Source organism: Gossypium hirsutum, chromosome A13, assembly GCF_007990345.1.
Source record: "Gossypium hirsutum isolate 1008001.06 chromosome A13, Gossypium_hirsutum_v2.1, whole genome shotgun sequence".
In the NCBI taxonomy this organism is placed as follows: domain Eukaryota; kingdom Viridiplantae; phylum Streptophyta; class Magnoliopsida; order Malvales; family Malvaceae; genus Gossypium; species Gossypium hirsutum.
The window spans coordinates 103,875,468-103,896,524 of NC_053436.1; the positions used below are offsets into that span (position 1 = coordinate 103,875,468).

Sequence of the window (21,057 nt, forward strand, 5' to 3'; positions counted from 1 at the left end):
TGGGAAATTTTTCATTTATATGAATTGAAATAATTGAACATATGTGGTAAATTTGACTTAGTCAATAGTAGATAAAAGATGATTATAAAATGATCCAAAATACCTATTTTTATTTTTATAGAAGGATCATGATTAAAGTTTGTTATGATTATTGTTGAAATTCCTGAAGAGATCAAAATATGTTTTCCCAAAATTTTCCCTCACTTATGATTTTCAAAAGAATGGTGGTATAAATGCTTAGCAATACATTCAAATAGTCATTTGAAAAACTAATATTCAAGATTGAATACGTAGAATATGAGAAAGTATGTTATGTTTTCATGAAGGGGAGTAAATACGCGTTGTACTCTTTTTCCCTTAATCGATGTTTTGTCCCATTGGGTTTTCCTAGTAAGGTTTTTGATGAGGCAACATATTATGCGTATTATAGATCGTGTACTCTTTTTCCTTCATTAGGTTTTTATCCCACAGGGTTTTTCCTAATAAGGTTTTATCGAGGCACATTATCTACCAATGGACATCCAAGGGGGAGTGTTATGAATATCTTATTAAGTGGATGTCCATCATGATCAAGATAAAGTTTTAATGTACTTTAAATTCTAATAGTTAGTAGAATTAAATCTCTATTTCTTTTATATTTCTTATGAATAGAGACTCTGGTGAAACATTTTAATCATCTCTTTCAATCAATAAAGTTCATTCTCTGTTGCTTTCATATTTTCTTTGTTCTTTGTTCTTTGTTCTCTCCATCTCTCTTTATTTTATAACATTATTAAAATATTAATATTAATTATTTTCAATTATATGTGAAGAATATTATTTAAAATTATTATTTTTAAAATTTATTATTAAAATAAAATTGAAAATATTAAATAATTTATCAAAATAATAATTATATTAATAATTTATTATATGATTAAATATAAATAATTAAATATGTATGTTTAATAATATTTAAAATTATAATATTTTATATTAATATATTAATATATTAATATATTAATAATTTTAAATATTTAAAAATAAAAATAAATTTTATTATCGATATGATAATATTAAGTTTTATTTAAGTTAGTTTTTATATAAGAATAAAGTTACGCATAGAAGAGCTTTTTTTCGAAAATTGACTTACACTTTTCATAATGATAAGTCATTTTACAGTAAAAATGACTTATTTTTTGTTAAGTTGTAGCTAATTTTTCGTTGACCAATTTGTTTTTGTGAAACAAACATAAAAAAATGCAGAAAACATTTTTCATAAATTATTTTTTAGTGAAACAAATGGAGCCTATTAAAAGGAACTTATTTTAGATACATATTGTTTGTAAATAAATTGTTTTTGATTAGTTTGTGACTAAACTTTTCAAAAGAAAAGATTTAGTGGGGGAGTGAATCTAGATAAATATATAGTAGTGAGGCAGCAAGATCTTTTGTACTATTGATTCATAATGAAATACTCTTTAAACAACGTCCTGTAAACATAAGAGGTTTTGAATTGTATAACCTATTCTTGAGTTCATTAATTTTATTTTTGGGTTCCAAATGTATCTCTAGTTGTACCAACAACTCAACGTTAACATGGTTTATTACTAATTTATTAAGTTATAATTAATGATTGAAAATATTTTTTAATATAATTGTTGATGTCTTCTTGATTTGTGACTACGCTTTGATGACAACTTTTGAAGTAATTGAATTGAGCTATTACAACATAAATGTTAGTTAATGTTTTAAGTGCTAAGAGTCCTTTAGAGAATTTTTAGATAATGATAAAATTTAACGACTTTGTTATATGAATTAGACTTTATTTAATAATAAAATTCTTATAACAATTATATAGTACAAGATGTTAGGGATAGTTATGGTAGTGGTTCACACTGTATATGGTGCTAAGAGTCATTGAGGATGGCGGTTTAGGAAGGTGGGAGAGTTGTTGTCAGGTGTTGATATTACAAGTATGTACCCGAGTTCTTCTATGTTTATCTTGTGTCTTCTTTGGTGTTGAAGGGTGATCGACTAGGCATGAGTCGCAACCATCAAGCACTCTACACTATAGGTATAGAGGGTAGAATGACTAAATGTCAACTACAAGCACTGTTGCACTCAATGTGAGATGACTAGATGAAATGTTATCAAGCTTGAGAAGGTGATGAATTGATGAGTTTTTACATGAATTCTTTTCTTTAGAGATTTATATGATATGGCGTTTGACAAGATAGAGCTTCTCCGACTTGGAAGAGATGATATGACAAGAACATAAAAAAATATTATTATAAAAAATTTAATTATAAAAGTATAATTAATAGAAGAATATTCTATTGGTTTTCAACGCCCAACCAGATCATCAAATCAGCTGTGAGGCAAGCAATTTCAGGTCATGGCTTGACCCTATCATTAATCCGTGAACAAGTTTAGTTGGTCATCACATCAAACGCTCCAGAATTCTTCTCCTGGATTCTTTGAAACCGTTTGATCCTTTTTTCTGATTTTCACAAAGTTCTATGTACGTGGGCAGCTAAGCATTGTCCCAACCTTGTCCCCATAATTTATAGACAACAGCCTCAATTATGCTGTTTCATGTTACAAACACCTTAGCTGCCCCAACATGTCCAATTTCATGTGCTAAAAGATACCTTTGCCCTAAACAACTAAAATTTTCTGTTTAATATATTAATTAAAATATTTAAATGCCATCTACTTATCTTAATTTAATCATAATTCAAAAATATAATAAACTTCAATCATTGTTTTTTTATGAACGCGTAACGTGTAATACATCATTTCTTTTATCTTCAACTTAAAATTTTTAAAAAAAAATTATTTTATTTATTTAAAGACTAAAAAATTAATTGAATATAAGTTATGAATTAAATTTTCACTTGATTGCAACAAAAATATGCACATATGCTTAAATTTGAAATTTAATTTTTATATTTTAATTTAACATAATTTAATTATTTTATTTTTAATTTAATTTAATTTAATTCTTTTATTAATTTAGAGGAGCTGTTTTTAAAAAAAAATTTATCCGAACTAATTAACTATTACTTAGATTAATTAATAACATCATAAAAATAAAATAAAAAATATATTATATTATATTATATTACATGAATTAAACCTCAAATTTCAACACTAAAATCATAATTTCAACACATACAATTGCTTATTAAGATAAAAGGTAAAATTAATTATTTATTTATTTATTTTAGCCATTAATTTTCTAAACAAATGTCCTTTACCTTTTTTACCGTAATCTTTCCATCTATAAAGATACCATTGAATTTCCGCAAGGCCTAAACACATGCATATGTTCTTTCTCCTCTAAGAACTGATCATCTTTCAGCTAAGCTTTCAATCTCTTAGAGCTAAATTTCTAGCTTTAGTTATAGAAAAAAAAACAGTGGAATTAAGGGTACTATGGCATTTGAGAAAGATCTCAACCTTGATGCCACCGAGCTCCGGCTAGGCTTACCAGGATCCTCCGACGAGTCAGCTAAGAACCAAACGCCAGCAACTCTTCGGAGCAACAACAAAAGAGCCTTGCCTGAAGAATCTATGTCTACTAATGCCACAGCTTCCAAAAACTGTGACCAAGAAACTGCTCCACTCCCCAAGTAAGCAATCTTTTTTTAATTTCGACCAAAAATGAAAGATTCCTTTTTTTTTTTGTTAATCACTCATGTAATTGTAATAATATTGCAGGGCACAAGTGGTAGGGTGGCCACCGATCAGATCTTACAGAAAAAACAACTTGCAACCTAAGAAAAGTGAGGGTGAAATTAGTGGGATATATGTGAAAGTGAGCATGGACGGGGCTCCTTATCTTAGAAAGATAGATTTGAAGGTGTTTAAAGGGTACCCAGAATTGCTTAAGGCCTTGGAAGAGATGTTTAAGTTCAAAGCTGGTGAATATTCAGAGAGGGAAGGATATAATGGATCAGAATTTGTACCCACTTATGAAGATAAAGATGGTGATTGGATGTTGGTCGGAGATGTACCATGGGAGTAAGTTCCTTTTTCTTCTCAAGAATAATTATGTAAACCAACTGAATTAAACTTTGGATTAGACTCGAAATGTTTAAGATCTGCGCGTAAGATTCGAGAATTATATCTAATAGATTTTTTTTTCCTGAATACAGGATGTTCACCAATTCTTGCAAAAAGCTGAAGATCATGAAAGGATCAGAAGCAAGAGGCTTGGGTTGTGTTTGAAAAAAAATAGCCCTTCAGCTTAGGGTATACAAAGAAGAAATTACGATCCCATTTTTTTTTCTTCTTTGTTGATTAAGCAACAAAGAAGATTAATCTTAGGATGTTGTCCAAGGCATAACCCAAAAAATATATATTTTCATGTATAGTTTTGGCATGTTTCTAATTTCCTTGTGGAATTTGTACAAAGGAAAACATATTAAGTTCATAACATGGTTTTCCTTTTTTTCTTTTTCATGTATATTATAAATCAAATCCTTCTTTTGCCTTTGGTCTTTATTTACATTATCCATCACTCTTGAAAGAGGAAAAAAGAAAGATGGAATCTTTGGATTTCAAATTTAATATATATAATGATGTAAGATGTTTTCAAAAAGAGAAAAGGAAGGAAGAAAAGGGATTTAAAGTAATTCTTAAATTTCAGTACGTCTAAGATATGATGATTTGTTCAGGAAAAAAAATAATTGTGGTTCCTATTGTGTGATATAATTTGAATGAGGAAAAAGATACATGTTTGTTGAGGTCAGTTTTTGGAAGATGGTCATGCTTGTTGAGTATTTATAGGTTTTATGACATCTGCTCGGAGCTGTCCGAGCTTGTACTAGCATCCATCTGTTATACTTCATTCATTTTTAGGGTTGTTAATCTTCGCTTCATTCGGCTCAACTCCCACCGAGTTGGTAGAAACTTATGGAAGCATGAACGAATGGGTGAGTGCTTGTACGAGCTCTTAGGCTCTGCAGGGAGAAGATTCGAATCGATTGTCGATTTTGATCTTTTTTTTCCCTCCTCCCTTAAAATTTATACGAGCAACTCAACAAGCTCTCATGCAAGATGAGAAGTTGGAGGACTTGAACTGGTTTGTATCGATTTCTGAAACAAACATGCACCGGTAACTATGTACTGAAAGATTATCTCACCATTTAATTGAGCAATCACTAACATAACTGATCTACATTCAAAATTATTTGTTCGATGTTCATCGATACAACAGACATACGAATTGAGAAATTTCACCAACAAGACGATGATTTTAGGAATTCATACACTTTCCTTTGAGCTAGAGACCTCAAGATCTGGTTTCTTCTCTTCACTAACAGCAGTGGTATTCTCCTTCGGTTGCTCTGTCATTGACTCAGGCTCCTTTTTCAGTTCAATCTCGAACTCCTTCGCAGCCTGCAAAATTTACGGACTATTAGGTTTAATTTTATCAATGATGTAGAATGTAAGCAAAGCAGGGCTACATCGAATTAGAAATATTACTTGAAATATCTTTGGCAAACATAGAAGAACAGATTTTTTTAGTAATTGTGAAGGCAGCACAATCTAATTGGAAGTACCCGTGCCCAACATCCGTATCTTGCACAATATCTGGGCATTGGTATGGATATATAACCCTCCAAGGACTCCCCAAATACATGGAAAGAATTTGAGAAAATTAAGCATACTTTGTATCTAACATAGAGTCTGAATAACAAAGAAACTGACAAGTGGAATAATGTCCTACAGGGAGTAAACTGTTCTTCGCAAACTGCAAAATGATTGCCAATGAACAAAGTCTAAGAAGAGCAATCACACACATGAAAAATTAAATCAAGTCACTAACAAGGAGACATTAGAACACTCGGCATGAGCCGCCAAAACTTTTTCAATGAATCATCTCAACATGAGCTGTACAAAGATTTCTTCGGAATTCAGTTTAAAAGGAAATGATTCTCAGGATATTTGAGACAAATAACCAATCTCTAATTCACGTCACTTACCGAACAAGAAAATGACATTCCTTTCACTGAGCAAACAAAAAAAAACCTTCATGAAAATGAGAAGAACGTAAAGCAAGCTATACCTAATTCAGATTTCCAATCATCTAGTTGCATGTTCTTCATATTTATCCCATTAAAACTAAAATTTTGGAATAAAACAGGCATAGTACAAATCCACCCTCATCCTAACTTGACCAAACAAAGAATGATAAGCTTTAGCAATTGGAATTTGGAAGCAAAGAAAAGGTATGTTGAAGTTAAGATGATAAGAAAAGAGGTCTTTCTCAAATTAATTCACTGAATATAATATATATAGCAATTGCAATGCAAAAGACTGCTATGATGAAGTTTGAGGATGGCACAGAGTAACTCTATCAAAAGAACATAGCTATAAGAATAGAAAGTTCACTAACAGGAACCATACGTGATGTCAGTTTGAATTAGGATTGTTACATCACAAGAGAAGGTCATAATTTAGCAGGATTCTCATTTCAGCTCTCCACTTCCTGGGGAAGCGAAGAATGTTAGCATTTAGCTTAAGTGGAAAGCACCTGCCTCGGTCCCTTGTTAGCTGGAAACATTTAGCTTCAACATTAATCCATTGTGAAGCTTCCAACATGATAAATGACAATGTCAATAGGGATTCTTTCACCCCTGCTAAACTTACCCAAACTTATCAAAACTTTACATTTTGTTATCTGAAAACCTAAGAAGAAATTGTTTTGGTAAATCATGATTGGTTTTACCTTAAACCCGAAACCCCTAAGGACAAAGTTATTTTACACTCGGGTTTCCTACATTTTTTGACAAAACACAAGAAAGAAAGTGCATAATTATTCTATTCTAGTTATATTATACTTTGTTTTAGGAAAAAATTGTATTTTAGTATTATTGATTATTTCATTCTGGCTATGTGATTCATATGGGTTTGAAATAAAGACTTCACAAATAACGTGTAAACCAACCGCTTACAAACTTTTGCTATCAAACTCAAACACTTCCTGTAGAAGAGACGGCTGCACTAGAGCGGCATATGGCACTGAAGACTGCTAAGTTGTAAAACTAGCAACCACCGGAATTTGACTATAGTCAAACCTAGCTTTTAACAATAAGAAACTAATGCAATTATCATCCATGAAAACCAGTAAAACTAAACCATCGACCATACTTATCTGGATAAATTTCCACAAACACAAGGTGTTCACCATGAAGAACACAGTCAAAGCTAATACTGATGTTACTCTAAATTTTCTAAGTGTTTTCATGTATTCGGAGGGTTGAGAGTCATATCCTCATGGTGTGTGTGACATAGGTACTTCATGGGCATATTGCATTCATTTATCAATAGTTCCCCAATGTATTCAAGGTGATTATAATTGATGAATTTTACAGTAAGGAATCTAAAATCAATTCAAGACTCATTACTATTGGTTTACGGATAAAACTTCAGCAATTATTCCAGGGAAACAAAGCTTGTAGACCCTAGCTTTAGTACTAATTCAAGAAATGCCAAATAACTTAATAAAAACGTTGAACATTTAGGAAAAAATCAGAATTTAAAAACCCGATTAAACAATTCACAAAAAAGAACACATTAAATTGATCATCTCTTAGCTCAATTATCTGTCAGATATGAATCTCAATCAAGACAACATAACAAAAGTAAAAAACCCGGTTCCCTTTTTATTGTTCTCCTAAAGTTTGTCAGTGAAAAACACCAAAGCCTCCATTTTCACAACAATCCAATAACAAAAGAACCAACTTTTTTTTTTGAACAAAACAAAAAGGATTCAAATTCTCGATCATTTTCTTGAGTTTTTGACATATCAAGCAAAACCCAGGTAAGGAAATCAACAAACCTGTTGAAAACTCTTGACAGTTTTCCCAATACTCTTCCCAACTTCAGGCAACTTCTTTGGTCCAAACAGAAGAGCAGCCACTCCAGCAATAACAACAAGTTCAGGCACACCAAGACCAAACAAAGCATTGCAAGTAAGACCCTTTTTAGCAGGCTCGGCTGTTGTCCCCCTCCTTGGTCGACCAACAACAAATGAAACAGATTTGGTCTGAGATTTTGCTTTGTTAAACAAAGAAATGGTGCTACCGGTACTAAAAAAATTGGATTGAGAGGAAGAAAAAGGAAGTGAAGGTGCAACTGGGGGTCTTGCAAGAGAGAGAGTTATAGAAGTAATTTCCATGGTATTCCCAGTCAAGATCTTAAAATTCAAAGAAAATTGATGTGTTTCTAAGAATTAGGGAGGTTTATGGGTGTGAATCTGAGGTTTTGAGCAAAGGTAAAAAAAAAAAAATCAAGAAGAACAGATAACAGGAAGCGTAAGGTTGGGAACTTATTAGGGTCAGTTCTCTGTATTTATCTAGGATTTGACTTTATCTGTTGTAATCCTCTTGGCATGAATTTGATGAAAAATAAGAATTACATTCGATTAATTTTATTTAATTTATATACTATATTGTTTTATTTCCCTACTACACAAATAAAAAGAATATTGACTCACGTTGGTAATTGACTGATAGTTTATAATTATAATGGCTAATTTCACAATTTGATTATTGATTTTATTAATTAATTATTTAAAAGTGTTTGGTAAATTTTAGTTGATAGTTAAAAGTTGATATGTATAAAATGACAAATAAAGATATGACATGTTAATTATTTATTTATTTATAATACTTTAGTTTTTTTTTAAAGGAAATTCATTAATTCATTCCATGAATAATATCATACTATTCGATGGAAAAATAACAAACATCCGCTATACGCGCTGAAGAATGAGCTCTATCAACACAACAAAAGCTTTAGCTACAACATCAATAGAACACTATGGCATGTTGACAATTAGCTCTATCACAAGTCAAGCACAACATACAGGAGTTATTGCAAAACTAACCCTAAAATCACTCGCAAAAGCAAGACAACATACATAAATAAGACTAGAAAACGTGCTACAAGAGTAGACAAAAATTTCTAAAAGTGAAGACTTATTAAACAATAGAAAAACAAACAAAAAACATATAAACTTAAGGCAATATGAGTCCAAACCGACTCATGAAATTATTTATTATTATGAAATATTCTCAAAACAGAAATGGGTTAAGAAGTCAATGAAGAGCTACCCACTCTTTAAAAGAACCTATCGGTGGTCGGTGGTGTTTCAACGATGATATGCATCGTCATTTGTCCATCACAATTTATGAAAATAACAAAGATATTAGCTATTAGAGGATTTGACTATCCAATCCTCCATTTGTGCCCAAATCAACTAAAAAATGTCCAAAATTTTATTTATCAAACACTCTATTATGTGACAATCTAAAATTTCAACAATTGATATATCATACATTATAATATTAAAATAATAGTTAAGCCAATCATTAATTACAATATAATATTTAAAAAATACCTATATTACATACAATAATATTTAAGGAAATGGTTACATTACATACAATACAATACTATTTTTGGGATGATCCCCATATTTTGGGAAAGGATGCAAATTGAATGAGACATATCACTATTTTTAGAGAATTTGAAGGTTTTAGCAAATCAACACCTGTTTTAGATCTTAAAGCCTGAATATCTCTTCTTAATGCTTACATCTAATCGTGCCAGACTACTTGTTGTCGTGGAAAGAACGATTGTGGTTGATATTCTGGGTGGGGACTATAAGTGTGATCTTGAGCATTTAGAGAAGAAGTTGCTTCATCATGCCAGGTTTGGAATCATAGGTTATGATATATGCCCTCAAATCTCTTGTACTTTTGGTATTTTGGCAGAGTTGCTCTTAATACTGTTGCTATTGTTGTCCATGTCCTAAGTTCTTATGCATCATTTGGTCTCTCTAGAACTCTCATTTACTCTTGAAACTCCAAGAATTACCCAAAGAACTAATTTGGGTTTGAATTAGGATTCTGGGCAATTTATTCATGGAACGTTGGTATTGAACATGTATTTGGTAGAAGGCGAAATGCAGCAATGTGTGGAGGTTGATGATTATACTAGCTCATGATGCATGAATGAGGTTTGCTAGTTTGACCATGTAGTTGAGTTGATGGATGTAGTAGGTTTTCGGGAATGTTTTTACTGGGATGAGTTATATTGTAAACTCTCATCAAATCAAATTATTGAGGTCAAAAAAAGGGGGTGAAAAATGGTGATTCACACGGTAATGAAATGTTGAGAGCCACAAGAGAAAGGAGAGGAAAATATACAAGACATAGATGCGGAGAGTTGAAGAGAGAGAAGAAGTTTCCTTCTAAGGCCAAGGATGAATATTTATAAGCGAGGGTGACCTCGCCTTAGTCTTAAGTTTTGATAAGTAATTTGTATTTATCTTATCATGATTGACCATTTAAAAATAAAAATAACCTTCTAAATAAGCGATGATGTGATTGATATGAATCAAGTAGAATATCATGTGATTCATACAGAGAATAGTATATCTAACACCTTTTTTGAGGAGATAGATCAAGGGAACACCATGTATTCATTTGCAATTTAGATAGTTGATAAGGTGGTGGTTAACGAAATAATAATTTGATGAAGTGAAAGTAATGAAATCGTGATTTGACAAAATAAAGTTGGTGAGACATTTTCTACTTAGATATTAACTACAATTTTAAATAAAACTATAAAATAAACATAAAAACTTTAGTGAAACTTTTTTTTTAATATACTCTTTATCTATATTTGAATATGCCGTCTAATAAAAATAATAAGCATGAAAACTGTGAAAAATAGAGTCGGTGGCAAGAAAAATCGTCACACCATTTGAACTTCACCTTTAGATTCTACAAACGAAAACTCATGTGTATCATACACTTTATTATTATGCCTCCTACCCACTAACCTCTCTCCCTCATGCCATAATGCAAAGGCTTCCTCCCCATGCACCGCATCGTCCCCATTTTCCAGTTCTTCATCCGACATCCTCAGTGGAACTATTAACCCAATGAACCAGCAAATAATGCTGGTCACAACAACATTCAAGACGATCACGAACCCCATGGCAGCAATTTGAATCCCCATTTGTTTAAACCCAGCTGGTGTTCGACCATTTTGCAGACCATAAACAAGGCCGAGGTATTTTTCCCAGTCCGTCACCATGTAGAAAAGGCGGCAGAGCTTTGGGACGGCAAAGAAACCCGTAAGAATGCCTCCAAGGCCACCGGCGATGGCGTGGGTGTGGAATATGGCGATGGGGTCGTCGACCAACTTCAATAGCTTAACTTTGTTATGGAGAACCATCATTGTGTACCATGGTACACTTCCTGAGATTATTCCCATTATAATAGCTGCCCAACACTGAACTACCCCTGTTAAAATGTCATATAATATGCCTAAGTAACCATATTTTCCGACTCAATATTTTTCATGAAATATAAAGCCTCTCAGGATATAAATATAACATAAAATCTTCTAACTACTCTTAGAATATATAGAAGAAAATTTCAACTTTTATACTTTTACTTATTTAAAATTTAATCTCTTTAATTTTAATCTCAAAAATTTAATTTTTCTATACTTCTCATTTAATATTGATGTTCAATGACTAACATTAACAAAGAAATTCCTTTAAATTGAAATATATAACATTTCAAAGTTTTAAAAAGAATGGTTATATAACTAACATTACACATGTGGGAGGGTAAATAGGCAAACACAAATCTTAAATATAGGGTTGTAAGATTTGTTTTCTAAATTGGGAATTATTTTAAAGAAAAATTTTAAGAGATTAAATTTCAAATGTAAAAAAATATAAGGATTGGAAGCACAATTATACCAAAACAAATTAAACATACTGAATCAAATACATACATGTATCGAGTACTTAAACCTATCCATGCGAATAACATACTCAAAATCTACACCTTTTAACCATTAAATACAAGAAAAAGTTCAGACGCAAGCCCGACAAACATAACTTACACAATCACACACATTCGAATCTGAGTAATATATATAGGTGAAATGTACCTGCAGCTGGAGTGATGCAAACGAGGCCAGTGATCATCCCTTGTATGGCACCAAGAACAGAGGGTTTTCCAAAGAAGAGACTGTCAAGAAGGAGCCAAGTCAAGATGCTTGTAGCAGTGCAAACGTGAGTGTTAAGTATAGCTAGACCTGAAATAGTGCTTGCCACAAATGGCGCTCCACCATTGAACCCACTCCATCCCATCCAAAGCAATCCTGCTCCTGCTAGCATCAATATTACATTGTTTGGTGGGCAATTTCGCCTGTCTTTTTCAGCCCTTGGACCAACCTGAAACAAAATCAATTCATTCCTTAAAATTTAATATAATATCCTTTCCTTTAAACCAACATTTTACTCACTACATTAGTGCTTTCTTACCCAAAAAGCTGCAGTGAAACCAGCAACCCCGGCCGAAAGGTGAATAACAAATCCGCCGGCGAAATCTATAACGCCTAGCTTTGCCAACCATCCTTGAGGACACCATATGCTAAAAGCTGCAATCGTATACGAAAACGTAAACCACAATGGCACGAACAATATCCATGCACGAAAGTTCATTCTACCTAAAAGCGATCCGGCTATCAAAACCACCGTGATCGCCTCGACTACCGACTGGAAAAACACCATCGTCGCCGTTGGCAAGTACCCCGCAAATGCCCTCTTTAGCAAGAACTTCTCGTCTAATGCAACACCCGGTTTTCCTAGAAAAAACACGAGTTTGTCCCCGAATGACATGCGGAAACCCCACCCTACCCAACATATGAGAACCATAGCAAAGGCGTAAAACGCCCTGAAAGCCGAGTTGATAGCCCATTTCCTTTTCACCATGCTTCCGTAGAGGATGACGAGGCCTGGGATGGTTTGGAGACCCACCAGGGTTGCTGTTGTTAGCTGCCATGCGTTGTCACCTTTGTTCATCCATTCAGGGCTTGCCTCATCTGGTATAAGGTTAGAAGGCAGCTCCATATGGAAATCAAAGTTGAAGTTATGAATATGAAGTCTAAATTGAGGAGAAATAAAATGGTGTTTATAGCTGTTTTGTAAACTTTTTGCTTGGGATGTGATGTTTATTTACTTGCATTGATAGTAGTTCCTTGAGGCCGGCCATGCAGGCTAGTAATTGGCTTCATCTTTCAATTTTCTTCGGTACTTGTGGAAATTTGACACTGACAAGGGAATATCCAAATTGCCAAGACTCCGGAAACAGCCGATCATGGAAAACCAACAAAAGAATGGATGTATAAATCTCGAGTTTAGTTCTTTCGGATTCGGATCCGGATATCTATACTTCCTCTAAAATTATGTCCTCATTCGAAAAATATATATCGGATTAAATTAAAGGATTATATTTGCAGGATTTTCCATATATCTTTTTCACTGGTTTCAACTTGTAAGTTACGTAGGAATTGATGTGACCTTTTAATAAAAAAAATTATGACCCTTTTGTTCCTCTTCATTGCAGTGCCGGCTTGGGCTTGGCGTCAAGTTTACTGGCAACCATTCAAATTTCTTGCCAATGAAATTTGAATGTTTAGTCTTTTTAATTTACCATTAAATCTAGTATTATGTTTCATTTTCCTGGAAAAAATTGGCATGACAATGACCAAGAGTTATGAGAAATATCAAACAGGCTTTCCAATCAATTCCAAGCTCATCCTTATATTTTCTGAAATGCTTTAGAATGGTTTAAAACTAAAACTTCCAACTGCAGCAAAATTGACTTTTAGCGGCGTTTTTTAGGGTCTTTAGCGGCGCTTTTAAAACTATTTGCGGCGTTTTTATAAGCGCCGCAAAAAACGCCTCTGTAGACGGCGCCACTAAAGTTTGTGGCGTTTATTTAAAAAAACGCCGCTAAAGGTCTTGACCTTTAGCGGCGCTTTTCCCACAAACGCCGCTAAAGGTAATGAAATTTAAAAAATATATATTATAAAAGTCATGAAAAATATAAAAAAATTGAAATTCATTATCAAAATATTGAGAAGAATAATATCCATGATATAAATATAAAAATTTTCTATTAAAATTTTAACTAAAAATATTAAAATAAAAATAAAAATTTAGAATCAAAACTAAAATAAATAATAAAAATTAGATTAAATATAAAGATATCAACGAAATAAGGACTTAAATCATAACCATGTAAAATATAAGATATTATCATCAAGATTTACATCCTCATCTTGCTCAAATTTTGGTGGCTTGTACCCTTTCTTGAACCATTCATCTTGTAGAATTTCAGGAATAGTTATACGCTGCCAAAAAAAAACATGCAGAATTTCAACCAAAATGCACGCGCTAAAGCTTATACTGTGATCAAAGATTGCATGTAATCACAAATTTTCATAGGATGAATTGAATTTGAAATTTACGTAAGAGGGTTTGGATCAAGAATATGCTTAATCAAATTCCTAGGACCAGATGAAAACCATGATGGACAGCTGAAAGAAGCCTCCTAGATCTGAAATTTATCAAGGTACAAACAATTTTAATGAAGTTCTCATCTAAAAAGACTGGCCAAATCTGTAGGGTACTTACTTTCTTGAAATCACCTCAAGCAGATAAAACTTTCTTGAATATTTAGTGCAGAAAGCTAAGAATTCAGGAGGATTGTCTCAGCTATCACCACAGTCCATTACTTACTATGAAGGTTGTTTCTATGAAGATGATAAAAGTACAAACCGTTGTTCTTAAGTGTGCAGTAAAACAGAAAAATTACGTTTCTCCACTATTATAGATAATAGTTATCTTAGAAACAAGAAAGCTGGCAATTTAGAATATTTTAATTCCAGTAACTAATATTTTGGAAACTCAGTCTGTTGAAACAGAAGCATAAACACTTAGAAAGTGATGTAAATGCTGCCAACTTACACATGCTAAAGGATTAAGACAGAGCATAGACATTAATAGCCACCTCTTATGCTTTGACCATACTGCGGGACAACTTCCCAAAAACAAATCAGAAATGAAAAAAGTGGTGTATGCCACACATTGCAGCAGTTTCCTAAAGAGCCAAATGTTATTCTTCATGAATCAGTATCAGTTCAACACTCAGAATCACAAGAAATTATGAAGTACCATAAATTTTTAATCATAAGCTAACAACAACCGGCAACATTGCATCAAAATTAATTATTATCATATGGTTTAATTTCACATCCTAGTAACAATTCAACATTCCAGAATTCTGAATAGCATTGGTTCCTAAAGGTGATTTACTACTCAAGCAATAAAAATTAGCAGAGTCATAGTGACATTTTTAAAAGACAAAAGCCCTTGAAAGTTATCAGAAAAGTAATCGTATGATTTATTCTAAGTTCTTAACATCCTAGCAGTAGTTCAACATTCCACAATTAACAATACTATTGGTTCCCAGAGGTGATTGACTACTCATACTACTGGAATTTGCATACTATCAGTCAAATATTCAAAAGAAAGGCCTTAAAAGTTACCTGGAAATGTAAGCTATTGAGGCAACGTGCAATCTGTCTGAAAAGCGGAACCATACATCGTTGGAACTCCACAGACTGTGTTGCTTCAAGTACTTCCTCAAGTTCCCCGAGGAAGAGAACTTCCTTCTGACAATTAGTCAAAGGCCAATACTTCAACAACCCTCTAATAACCGTATCAGCTAACTTATAATCCTTCTCAACAAACTGTATAATACAATAATCCTTCTCAACAAACCGTATCAGCTAGTATATTGACATAACATTATATATAATTTATTTATCATATAAGATTTTTGAAATTATATAATTTAGTTTAAGGAATTTAATGTCAGAGCTAAATTTCATTTTTTTAAAGGAAAAAATCGATTAAAAATAGCCAAATTAGAGTATAAATACTAAATCAGTAACATAAACATAGTGCAATGACAAACAGCAGAATTTGACATATATATAATACTTTAAAAAAGTTATAAACACAATTTTTAAAAAATCATTTATATGTAACTCAACAGAAATTATAAACAAGAATGGGCTCTAACAGTTCATTTGTCAACTTAAGAACACTTGATTATAATATGGTAGGAGAGGTTTGAATATAAAAAAAAGCATTCAAAGTATGACTGGACCTCCAATTGATCAAACAAAAGAATACATAAATAAGACATCATCAAGGCAAGATTTAGACCAAAAGGCCAGCTTTGAACAACTCTCATAGCTTACCTTCAGATCTTGAACTGCTTGTTCCCTTGTAATTTCCTTTTGCTGGCGAGAACGTTTGAGAAAGCCAATGTATAACTCAACTCGAAATCACAGTTCTGAAGCCTTTGCTCAATTCCACCCCAAACTATATTTTATCAAGACATGAAAGTGAATGATAAACCTCAAACACCTCACTCTTTAATTACGTACAAAAGATTGGCAAAAATGCTTTAAATAAAAATGGTATTTCCCTACATAAATACAAAGTCCTATTGCCTTTGTACAATTCTCAGGGCTTTAACAATGGCATCTCTCAAATCAAATGGTTAATATTCTACATATCTCTTCAACAAAAAACAACAGAGTGGTAAAAACTAAAACTAACCCCAAAAGGTAAAAATAAGAAAAAAGGGGAAAAAATGATACAAGAACATCAGAAAATGCACATCAGCAGCGTAAATCCCTATTACATCACATTCAGTCTTTTTTTTCTTTTTCTCTTCAGAAATCAGAGAACTTAAAGCAATTTCAAGCCATAAATATCATCATACACAACATCGGTTTCGGCTTTGGTTTCATTCGAGTGCTAATTAACTAAAACATAAAATGGGAGAAGTAAAAATAAAAATAAATAAATAAAAAGCATGAGTTTCACTTTTACATGAATGCTGCTGGCAAAAGGAAAAACACCCATCCTACTGTCTCTCTCGAATTTTAGAATGCTGTGATCATTCTATCAACATTAAAACATGCAATTTTATTTGGATATATACAAACTTATATATTGTCAATAATTCAAATGCAAATCCTCGTTATTTTTTATCAAGTTAAGACTTTTTTTTGGTAATACAATAAAAAAACTAAGACAAAACAATATTAGAATTATTCTGATCTTTCATCAGCAAACTCAACATTAAAATTGAGACCGTTTCAAATATTCGCATATTAATGATACTAGCAACCGAAATTTGTGACTTATTTAATACATAAGAAAGACATTATTAATTTAAACATAAACCTCATGATTCCACACACTAACGAAAACTAAAAATATGCTCGAAAATCAGATGTACCTTTGATTTATCTCTAAGAGACCATATAAAAGGAACCTGGCTAGCCTCTACTGCTTCTGCTAGTGCAACAAGTTCATTTGGAGGTGGGGTCACAACTGATCCAAAGCTGATATACACCACGGTTGCAGGTTTTTGCTTGGCGAGCCATGTCAGGCAACCATATGGATCTGGAGCGGATGGTGGTGGTGTTGCAAGGATGAACGGTCCAACATTTAGGTATTGCTTGAACTTGGATTTCAAATCAGTTGTCCTATCAGGGTCTAGTTCTTCACAAGAGTTTAATTAGGAAGACTGCAGTTGCCTCTGGTAGAACTTGGCCCATTCGATGCAGCATGCGCGAGAAGAATGATTCCAAGTTTCCAAAGATAATTCCTTCAGGCAAGTCACGGATTAACAAATGTATGCAAGCAAACAGCAAAAACCACACATATAAGCAAATCTGCAACTAAATCTCAGAAAAGATAAGTTGGGAATCTTACAGTCATAATATGCAATAAACAAAACAACATTGTACGTAATGTTTATGTGTACTTCACGAAAAGGGAAAAGAAAAGAAGAAAAAAAATCATAAGAAGAGAATCGCTTCAGATCTACTAGAAACCGTTCATAACCAGAAGAAAATACAATAAGTCAAACAAAACAACATCAATGTAATAGATCAGACAGATTTAAAAACCTTAATTTTAAAGATATGAAATGTTTGAAAAGAAAACAAAGCAAAAAACAAAAAAAAAAAAAAAAAAAAAGGGGGAAGGAGAGAGAACGTACAGATTCAGAGAAGAAGGCCATCAAGCGTCGGAAAAAAAAGCAAAAGCCATTACAACGAACTCAAGATCCGACGGCGGAGATTGCTGCCTCTCGTCGTCCTCAGACATTTGGTGTTGTTGGAAATGGGAAATTTGGGGGCAAATTTTCAGAGTAAAAGGAAAAAGAATTAAGTACAAACTTTTACTTTGGGGATTTAGGGCACACGACAGAGATGGGAAAAAGAGGGAATAATGGGCCGGTAATCAAAAATTATTGGTCTTTTGGGGCGTTTTCATAAAAAAACTTCAGCTTAATCTTTTGCGGCGTTTTTAGTAAAAACGCCACTTTTGTTCAATTTTAATTTTTTTTATTTTTAACATTTTTTATTTTTTTCTTTTAAAATTTTTGTGTTGAGTTTATCATTTTTTTTTAAATTTGAATATTGAATTTTTTTAATTGAAATATGGATTAAAATATTAAATATTAAATTTTTAAGTTTTTTATTTTTTTATTTTTATTTTTTTATTTTTTTTATTTTTTTATTTTTTTATTTTATTTTTTTGAATATTTATATAATTTTTAAATTAACATATAAAACACAAAAGGAAACTTTAATAGAAATAAAATGGAATCGATGAATTAAAAAAAATACAAAATGACAAAGCAATACAAGTATTATTCTTTTAAGTATAAATACATCAATATATTTTTATATTGAATAAATATAAATATTTATATATGCAATATAATTGTGTTAATAATTTACAAGAACTGGATCAAATTAAAGTTCATGCATGTATACAATTGCACACTAAACTATTGTTCACGTATCCTTTTGGGATTTAACCCATTTTGATATATTTTTTTTTAAAATAATAATTTATATTTATCTTATTTAGATTTATATTATAAAAAAATCCAATGTACACAAGTTAAGTAGTTCACCATATTTACCCTTAAACACTAAAAATTAAACCCTGAATCTTAAACCATAAACCCTAAATCCTAGACCATGAACATATATATACTTAATATCCATATGAAATTTATTTTTTAGATTTTAGGGTTTACAGTTTAAGAGTTTATGATTTATGGTTTATAGTTTAGGGTTTATAATTTACGATCCATAGTTTATGGGTTTAGAGGTTAGTTTTAAGGCTTGGGGTTTAGGGGTTGGAGTTTTAAGGGTTTATGATTTGAGATTTAGGGTCTGGTATTTAAAGAGTTATTGATTAGTGTTTATAGCAGCGTTTATAACCTAGCGCCACTAAAAATGCACTTATTGCGGTGTTTAGGGTTTTAAGGGTTATAATTTAGTGTTCAGGGCTTGTCAGGGTTTAGGGGTTTACCATTTTAGGGGTTATAGATTAGTGTTTTATGTTTTTTTGGGTTTAAGATTTTAGGAATTACATGACTTTTAGCGGCGTTTTATCAAAAGCGCCGCTAATGTTCTAGTCTTTAGCGGCGTTTCACCAAAAGTGCCGCTAATGCTCTGGTCTTTAGCGTCGTTTCACCAAAAGCGCCACTAATGCTCTGGTCTTTAGCGGCGTTTCACCAAAAGTGCCACTAATGCTCTGTTTTTAGCGGCGTTTTAACAAAAAACGCGCTATTGCTCTGTTTTTAGCGGCGTTTTGACAAAAATGCCGCTATTGCTTTGTGTTTTACAATTTTTGCGGCGTTTTTATCAAAAAACGCCGCTAAAAACACCGCTAAAGCCCTATTTTCCTGTGTTTTAACAAAATATATTTTGAGTCGAGCGGTAAACTTCAGTGTTATCTCTTTATTAATGCAGAAAATAAGCTGCTGTAACATCCCTAGTAGCTCGAGTTGAGAACTGTGTTAAATCGAGGTAAATATGTTAGAATTTGAGCAGTTATAAAATAAAAATTATCAATGTTATATATATATAACCGTCAACGTAAATGTCGTAAAAGGATTTGAGTCTCCGACCCTTGACCTGAGTAGACTTGACTTGAAATAGGTGTGTTCGCCAAAATAGGTCTCAAAAAAAGTTCACAGGCGCACCTCACAAGATGGGGTCGCGAACTGTATTCATAGAAAGGGTTGCGAACCCTGCAAATAATCTAAACTCGTGACCAACTGGTACGAAGCTCGTTGTGTTAGAACACCTTACTGACATAATATATGGGAAATTGAAGTACATCTTCTAACTTGACTAGAATTTATCATAAAATAATAATGAAGGAATACAGTATAAGAAAAAATATAATATAAATATTAAATATGATTATGGTATAATAAAATATAGGAATTTTTTATATATATACAATTTATTGCATCTTAAATAAAATCTAATTGAATAACTATATTAACATATAATTAATAGTACCAAATACAAAGTCATAAATTTTATTTAGAGAGATTGAGATAAAATTATAAAATTTTGTAGGACTTAAATTAAAATTTTTGTATTAAAACTTAATATGCTTAAATGGCATTATTATTTTGGAGAAAAAAAATATGAATTTTTTATTTATTCATGAGTTTAAAAATTTTAATTTAAAGAATGTTTTTTTCATTTAACAAAGAAAGTCAAGACCCCTGACTTCACCTATTTTCAACATGTTAGACAAACACATTACGGAGCACATATCAAATATTATTTATAAATTTGAATCTATAGTTCAGATGTAGAGTGTACGTAGGACAGGTTAATGCCTAAAAAGGACTGCAATGAACAACCATTTCAAAAGTTTGATTAAAAGCAATTAATACATATTGCTCAAGTAATTTGACCTATCACAATTTGTTTCTTTTTTTTATTTATCAAAATTCACAATTAATTTTTTTAATTATAATAATAAGATAAAATTCAAACAATCAATGCGATTAATATGATTCGAACTCAAATTACACCTAAGCGATGAATACCCTTAATTGTAAAGTTAATTTTTCTTGTTACATGAAACTAACTGACCATCAAGGGATATTTTTTGGGTATATAATTCTCCTCTCCCTATAAATACAACAAGACATAGATAAGGCCAAATTATATGTACCAACTTAAATTAGGAGGTGGGTGGTTGATATTTAATGAACCTATATTTATTTTCTTTGACCAAAAGTCTGGCACTTGCCCAATTGAGGGCCACAAGAA

The 21,057-nt window shown here is 31.9% G+C and overlaps 3 protein-coding genes and 1 long non-coding RNA gene across 14 annotated transcripts; 1 reads left to right on the forward strand and 3 right to left on the reverse strand.

Annotated features, from left to right (window-relative positions):
* Positions 1–3,229: 3,229 nt before the first annotated feature.
* On the forward strand, positions 3,230–4,477 carry LOC107893230 (auxin-induced protein 22B). Its single transcript, XM_041085533.1, has 3 exons — positions 3,230–3,617; positions 3,706–4,008; positions 4,143–4,477. The coding sequence occupies exons 1-3, from the start codon at positions 3,421–3,423 to the stop codon at positions 4,213–4,215; spliced, it is 573 nt and encodes a 190-aa protein (XP_040941467.1). The 5' UTR covers positions 3,230–3,420; the 3' UTR covers positions 4,216–4,477.
* A 636-nt stretch (positions 4,478–5,113) lies between these two features.
* Positions 5,114–8,486, reverse strand: LOC107893228 (sec-independent protein translocase protein TATA, chloroplastic). The gene is made up of 2 exons (XM_016818166.2): positions 7,835–8,486; positions 5,114–5,388 (listed from the first exon to the last, which is right to left on the reverse strand). The coding sequence occupies exons 1-2, from the start codon at positions 8,171–8,173 to the stop codon at positions 5,254–5,256; spliced, it is 474 nt and encodes a 157-aa protein (XP_016673655.1). The 5' UTR covers positions 8,174–8,486; the 3' UTR covers positions 5,114–5,253.
* Positions 8,487–10,670: 2,184 nt separating this feature from the next.
* LOC107893227 (ammonium transporter 2 member 4) lies at positions 10,671–13,842 on the reverse strand. Its single transcript, XM_016818165.2, has 3 exons — positions 12,350–13,842; positions 11,974–12,259; positions 10,671–11,312 (listed from the first exon to the last, which is right to left on the reverse strand). Exons 1-3 carry the CDS (start codon positions 12,935–12,937, stop codon positions 10,759–10,761), a joined length of 1,428 nt encoding a protein of 475 aa, XP_016673654.1. The 5' UTR covers positions 12,938–13,842; the 3' UTR covers positions 10,671–10,758.
* A 199-nt stretch (positions 13,843–14,041) lies between these two features.
* On the reverse strand, positions 14,042–18,205 carry LOC107893226 (uncharacterized). 11 transcript variants are annotated; one of them, XR_005907824.1, is made up of 7 exons: positions 17,961–18,198; positions 17,193–17,564; positions 16,141–16,264; positions 15,421–15,546; positions 14,840–14,972; positions 14,341–14,429; positions 14,042–14,223 (listed from the first exon to the last, which is right to left on the reverse strand). It is a non-coding gene; the product is annotated as an uncharacterized lncRNA (long non-coding RNA). The 11 variants fall into 11 exon arrangements; XR_005907828.1 differs by having other exon boundaries at positions 15,421–15,624; XR_005907827.1 differs by having other exon boundaries at positions 14,507–14,972; positions 15,421–15,624.
* Positions 18,206–21,057: the final 2,852 nt, after the last annotated feature.

Coding starts and splice junctions, on each gene's coding strand:
- LOC107893228 (XM_016818166.2), bottom strand. CDS start 8,173: ATGGAAATTACTTCTATAACTCTCTCTCTTGCAAGACCCCCAGTTGCA. Junction 5,389..7,834: donor CTGTCAAGAGTTTTCAACAG/GTTTGTTGATTT, acceptor TAAATTTTGCAG/GCTGCGAAGGAGTTCGAGAT.
- LOC107893230 (XM_041085533.1), top strand. CDS start 3,421: ATGGCATTTGAGAAAGATCTCAACCTTGATGCCACCGAGCTCCGGCTA. Junction 3,618..3,705: donor GAAACTGCTCCACTCCCCAA/GTAAGCAATCTT, acceptor ATAATATTGCAG/GGCACAAGTGGTAGGGTGGC. Junction 4,009..4,142: donor GTCGGAGATGTACCATGGGA/GTAAGTTCCTTT, acceptor TCCTGAATACAG/GATGTTCACCAATTCTTGCA.
- LOC107893227 (XM_016818165.2), bottom strand. CDS start 12,937: ATGGAGCTGCCTTCTAACCTTATACCAGATGAGGCAAGCCCTGAATGG. Junction 12,260..12,349: donor GTTTCACTGCAGCTTTTTGG/GTAAGAAAGCAC, acceptor ATTTTGTTTCAG/GTTGGTCCAAGGGCTGAAAA. Junction 11,313..11,973: donor TTGCATCACTCCAGCTGCAG/GTACATTTCACC, acceptor ACATTTTAACAG/GGGTAGTTCAGTGTTGGGCA.